The 6,028-nt window shown below is 40.3% G+C and overlaps 1 protein-coding gene across 1 annotated transcript; it reads left to right on the top strand.

Moving 5' to 3' along the window:
* The first annotated feature begins 1,530 nt into the window (after positions 1-1,530).
* Positions 1,531-3,271, top strand: LOC112091511 (phospholipase A1-Igamma1, chloroplastic-like). Its single transcript, XM_024165392.1, has one exon. The coding sequence runs from the start codon at positions 1,648-1,650 to the stop codon at positions 3,220-3,222; it is 1,575 nt and encodes a 524-aa protein (XP_024021160.1). The 5' UTR covers positions 1,531-1,647; the 3' UTR covers positions 3,223-3,271.
* The last annotated feature ends 2,757 nt before the right edge of the window (positions 3,272-6,028 follow it).

Genomic DNA, 6,028 nt, shown 5'->3' with positions numbered 1-6,028 from the left:
TTTTTTGCAATCAGGTACTTAATGGCGGAGTGGTCAGTGTATACGATCACCTTAGTGCCCACAAGATATGCCCTGAATTTATCGAAAGCAAACACCACAGCTAACAACTCTTTCTCCGTGGTAGTGTAATTCAGCTGGGCCTCAGTCATCGTCTTGCTTGCATAATAAATTGAGTGGAACACCTTCTCATGTCGTTGTCCCAACACTGCTCCCACTGCATAATCACTAGCATCGTACATGAGTTCGAATGGTCATGACCAATCAGGCGAGAGGACAATGGGGGCAGACACCAGCCGCTTCTTTAATTCCAAAAATGCTTGATGGCATTCGCCATTGAACTCAAATGACCGACTTTGCTCCAACAAACTGCATAATGGCTTAGATATCCTTGAAAAATCTTTTATGAACCGCCGATAAAAACCGGCGTGGCCCAGGAAACTCCTAATCCCCTTCACTGATGTTGGTGGCGGTAGTTTGTCTATTACTTCTATCTTTGCCTTGTCCACCTCAATGCCTTTGTTGGAGATCTTGTGACCCAAAATGATGCCCTCTTGTACCATGAAGTGGCATTTTTCCCAATTTAGAACCAAATTGGTTTCCTCACACCTCATTAAAACTCTTTCCAAATTGGTGAGGCAATCCCCAAAGGAATCTCTGAAAACTGAGAAATCGTCCATAAAAACCTCCAGCGACTTCTCCACCATATCTGTAAAAATGGACATCATACATCTCTGAAAAGTTGCTGGAGCGTTGCAGAGTCCGAAAGGCATCCTTCTGAAAGCAAACGTCCCATACGGACATGTGAAAGTGGTCTTTTCCTGATCCTCTGGTGCTATGGCAATCTGGTTGTAGCCTGAGTATCCATCTAAGAAACAGTAATATTCTTTTCCAGCCAACCTATCAAGCATCTGGTCGATGAAAGGCAGAGGGAAGTGGTCCTTTCTGGTTGCTTTGTTCAGTTTCCTGTAGTCCATACATACCCTCCAACCAGTAACTGTTCTTGTAGGAATCAACTCGTTATTGTCATTTGGAACCACGGTGACTCCACCTTTCATGGGTACGCATTGAACTGGGCTGACCCAAGAGTTGTCTGAAATAGGGTAAATTATCCCTGCATCAAGCCATTTAATTACCTCTTTCTTCACTACCTCCTTCATGATCGGATTCAACCTTCTCTGCTGCTCTACTGAATTGCTGCAGAAAATTAAAAACTCAAATCTATGAAATAAACGAGACATACGAAATCATGGGTCCCTTTTATATTCATAAAAGAATATGTTTAATAAAATTCTCTCACCAAAAAAAAAAAAAAACAATAAATTTGACACGTAACTAAGATTCAACCTGCAAGACATGGTCCGAAAAAAAAAAGGACCTGAAATTCAAATCCGTACAAAAATATTAGACTATTAGCGTCAAACATGATAAAAGTAAAGAGTAGAATCCAACCCGCGTAACAGTCTTCAATAATTAACACACGCTTTGCTTCTTCTGCTCTTTCTCTCTCTCTCTCTCTCTCTATATAGTCCCTACATTCATCTTTCTTCTTCCCAAAAATCTCCGAGTCTTCTTTTGCCCACCAAAAAGCCTTTCTCAAGCATTTCTTCAGTCATCTGGTGGGGGAATTTAGACCAACTGACCACGGCCATGTCTACGATGATGACCAACCATTTTCCAACGACAAATGGTGCCGTTTCGAGCCAACGACGTCGTTTTTCAATACGCGCTGCCCACCAAGAAGCCGCCGTCATCAGCCACTGCCCACAAACAAAAAAACCGCCATTAACGAACACGGCGACTCGCTTGGCCGAATCGCTCTCCAATCTCCTTCACCTCCACATCGAAACTCCTTCGAAACAAAATCTTCACGACTATTTCTCGACTTCTAACTCCAATTTTTACGATGTCGAAGAGAAACATTCGACTCCGACGACTTCTCCGAAGGAAGTGATCGCCGAAAAATGGCGGGAAATCCACGGATCCAACGGCTGGGAGAATCTTCTCGACCCGCTTCATCCTTGGCTAAGGCGAGAGATCGTCAAGTACGGTGAATTCGCGCAAGCGACTTACGACGCTTTTGATTTCGATTCGTTTTCGGAGTACTGTGGGAGTTGCAGGTACAATGCGCACAAACTGTTCGAAAAAATGGGTCTGGGAAAAAACGGCTATAATGTCAGCAAGTACATTTACGCCATGTCACATATAGATTTTCCCAACTGGCTGGAGAGATCCCATTTGGTGGATTCCTGGAGCAAACACTCCAATTGGATGGGATACGTAGCAGTGAGCGGCGACGAGGAAACGCGGAGAATCGGGCGGAGAGACATTGTCGTGGCGTGGCGGGGAACTGTGGCTCCGTCAGAGTGGTACGAGGATCTTCAAAGGGAGTTGGAGCCAATTGGGAATCACGACGCCAAAGTTGAACATGGGTTCTTGAGCATTTACACGTCGAAAAGCGAGATTACGAGATATAACAAGTCGAGTGCCTCGGAACAAGTCATGAAGGAAGTAAAGAGGCTTGTGGAGATGTATAGGGCAAAGGGTGAAGAAGTTAGCCTCACAATCACGGGCCATAGCCTCGGTGGGGCGCTCGCTTTGCTCAACGCTTATGAGGCTGCGCATGCGATTCCCGGGCTGCCCATCAGCGTTATCTCCTTTGGCGCCCCAAGAGTTGGGAACACCGCCTTCAGAGACAAGCTTCACCAAATGGGTGTGAGGACATTGAGAGTTGTTGTCAAGCAAGACATGGTCCCGCGAATGCCGGGGCTAGTTTTAAACGAGAGCTTGCAGAAGTTCGATGAGATCACGGGAACATTGGAATGGATTTACACCCATGTTGGGGCTGAGCTGAAACTTGACGTCCGGTCGTCATCTTATTTGAAGCGCGGATTCAATTTGATTGGGTTTCATAGCTTGGAGACTTACCTGCATCTTGTGGATGGTTTTTTAAGCACAAGGGCCACATTTAGGAACAATGCAAGGAGGGATGTTGCTTTAGTGAACAAGGCATGTGATATGTTGGTGGATGAGCTTAGAATTCCACAGTGTTGGTACCAATTAGCCCATAAGGGGTTGGTTTGTAATGCTCATGGGAGATGGGTTAAACCCAAGAGAGAGATTGAGGACATTCCTTCACCTGTTAGAGAGGCACAACAAGCCCATTCCCTTGCTGTGTCTTTGCAATCAGATAACAATGTATTTCAACCTGTACTTAGTGCTTGAAACATACACAAATATATAATTTGAGAAAAGAACTTAAATCCGTTGATAATTCGCTCTCCAATCCTTTACACATTTATTTGCCGGATTAACTTTACGCATCATGAAACAAAAAACAAAAAAAAACAGTTAAATGATGTATCATCAAATAACCAAATACTAATTCGCGGTAAAAAAAAACTGAGAAGAAAACAACAATTTCAATTTTACAGAATTTGCAAAATTTTGATATATACATGTGTGTGTGTGTGTGTGTGTGTGTGTGTGTGTTTGTATGTGATTTGAAAACAGAATGTGTGTGTGTTTGTGTGTGATTTGAAAACAGAAGAAAACTTTTCCATCTGATTGCACAAAGACGTGGTCAATTTTCTACAATGATCTAGTTCGTTTATAACATTTGTAGTTCTAAACGAACACGTATTTAAATTGAGGTTCAAACTTCACAAAATCTCACATCAAATTTAAACTCAAAAGGTTCAATATAAACTCCCTGCTAAAAGAAACTTAAATGCTAAAATGGTCACTTTATTAATTGCAATCCGGCATTTTTTGCAATAGTTTTGCCCTCTGTGGCAAAAGTCGATCCACGGCGTGTTTCACTGGCAGGCTGCATAATTATCCCTGTAGCTATCAGTACTTACAAAATGTGTGTGCCTGTGTTTCTCCTACTCATTTTCCTTGCGGTCTTTTTGCTTTCTTATTTTCTCTTTACATGTGACTGTGATACATTGCCTACCATTAATGAATTTACGCAGTTTCTAATTTTCATTGTAGTATAGATCAATCACTAGATTTCCATCAGTCATCTGATTTGCTTCGTCATTAATTGCAGAAACAGGGCACCACTGCTACAGCTTCCATTAACGTGTCCAACCTTATAACAAAAGTGACAATGCAATACAAAACGAAAATGAAGTTGTACATGAACATTTGCCCAAAAGTCAAGAGACGAACTGCCACTAAATCTTGAGAATTTATGAGAGACTTGGATTCAAAAATCTTTTATTTTTTTAGAATCTTGGGTTATGAAATGTCATATCAAGGATTTAAATACTTTTTACCTTTTGTAAAATAAACACGGGTTTAAACTTGAATTTAAGTTCAAACTCTTTGAACCTTCAAACTAAACGTCACTGTTTGCCAAAAACTCTATGCATAAAATGACTCCACGCAAGCGCACGCAATCGAACAAGTAATATAGTAATGAGTAAAGTATCGTCTCCACAGGGACTGAGTTAATGAGGAATTCTATTACAAAAACTAGTTTTATCAATATGATTGAGAATAGTTTGAATGCCAAATTGATATTAATTAAGTGAAAAGAATGTATAAGACCAAAGACTGTAATTTAAATGCAGACAAGAGGTAAAAGTCAACAAGATCTGAGCTTAGAGCTGTGATTTAATGATGGATGAAGGCTAGGATTACTGATTTCCCCTCGGTTGCAACTCTGACCACGATTTGCTATACGATTGCTGTAGCAAAGTTTATCTAGTTAACCTAAAATTCTACATAATCATCTTCCGACAGATTTATGCTTGTAATTCCTTAAACTAAACCAACATATTCCTATGTGTTTTAGTTTACAAATCTGACGTTAACATCAATTTTAATGGGTTGTACGAGATAATAGTATATTCCTATACTATCTCTTACATTATCCAAGCTAGATCTAACTTAACCAACCTTTCCAGAATTAGCTTAAGTTTGTGTTTTCTTACTAAATGATGGCCTGTCACTTAATAGAAAGTAAACAATAAATATGCTTGAATAAACCAGATGAAAATTACATTATCAATCAAAATAGCAAATAGATCTTCATTGCAACTTTGGTTCCATCAATAATCCTAGCTAAGGAATTTAGCTCATGTTTAGTTCAACAAAATCAGAATTAATAACAAATAACAGATCCATAAGGTCTCGGAAAGTAAATACAGAGAGAAGGAGAAAACAGCTAAGATAGAATCTGAGGTCAAAAACCCCTGTATATCCGTGCTGTACTCTTCTTTTCTCCAGCTCCAGCGTCCAAAATCCCCTGTACTCTCTTCTGTCTCTGTTTCCAGCTCGTCCAGGAATTCTGTGCGCCTCCCCTAATTTCTCTCCTCTTTTCTGGCTGGTTGTACTATACTCTTCTTTTCCTTTATATACTAGTGCATGTTGAGGTGCCCTAGTGACAAGTGTATGCATGAGAGTCATGATTGATGGTCCCCCCTCCTGGTGCTCTTACAGCTGTCCCGTCAGTGCTTGGACCACTACCAGCGCTAAAAGACAAACTGCGCCAACTTGCTAATTTTTTGCTGCTCCTGCTTTTTGCTGCGACTTTGCTGTAGCAATGCTATGGCATTGGGGGCATTTCAACATTTGTGTTTTCCACCGTGCTTTTCTCACCAAAAGCCTACGTCAGCACCTCCTGTGGACATCACGCACTAAGTTCCCAGGGTCAATGCAATGAGTTGAATTGAGGAATAACTTCAAAATATAGCAAGATTTCCCATAAATAACAACTTTCTGCCACACGGAAAAAGATTAATAAATGCTATTCAAAATACTAACACAAAGGCATTTTACCCGGAGAATATAAACAAATATTAAGCCTAAAAGTATGCTAAATAACTCTATTTCTATGAGTTATCAACAGTCATAATAAAACAAAACAAATGAAATTAAAATAAAGGGCAATATAGTAACTGAACATTAAAAAGGACATAACGGGAATAAAAAATTCATCAAAAGAAAAAAGCAAGGCTAAAACGGGAAAGACACTGTTCATTGCACTGTAGCATAAATAGTGAATATCGTCCTTTCTTTT

Source organism: Morus notabilis, unplaced genomic scaffold (assembly GCF_000414095.1).
Source record: "Morus notabilis unplaced genomic scaffold, ASM41409v2 Scaffold1580, whole genome shotgun sequence".
Lineage (NCBI taxonomy): Eukaryota > Viridiplantae > Streptophyta > Magnoliopsida > Rosales > Moraceae > Morus > Morus notabilis.
The sequence above is the reverse complement of the archived record's forward strand: the minus strand, read 5'-3'. Positions and strand labels throughout refer to the sequence as shown.

Coding starts and splice junctions, on each gene's coding strand:
- LOC112091511 (XM_024165392.1), top strand. CDS start 1,648: ATGTCTACGATGATGACCAACCATTTTCCAACGACAAATGGTGCCGTT.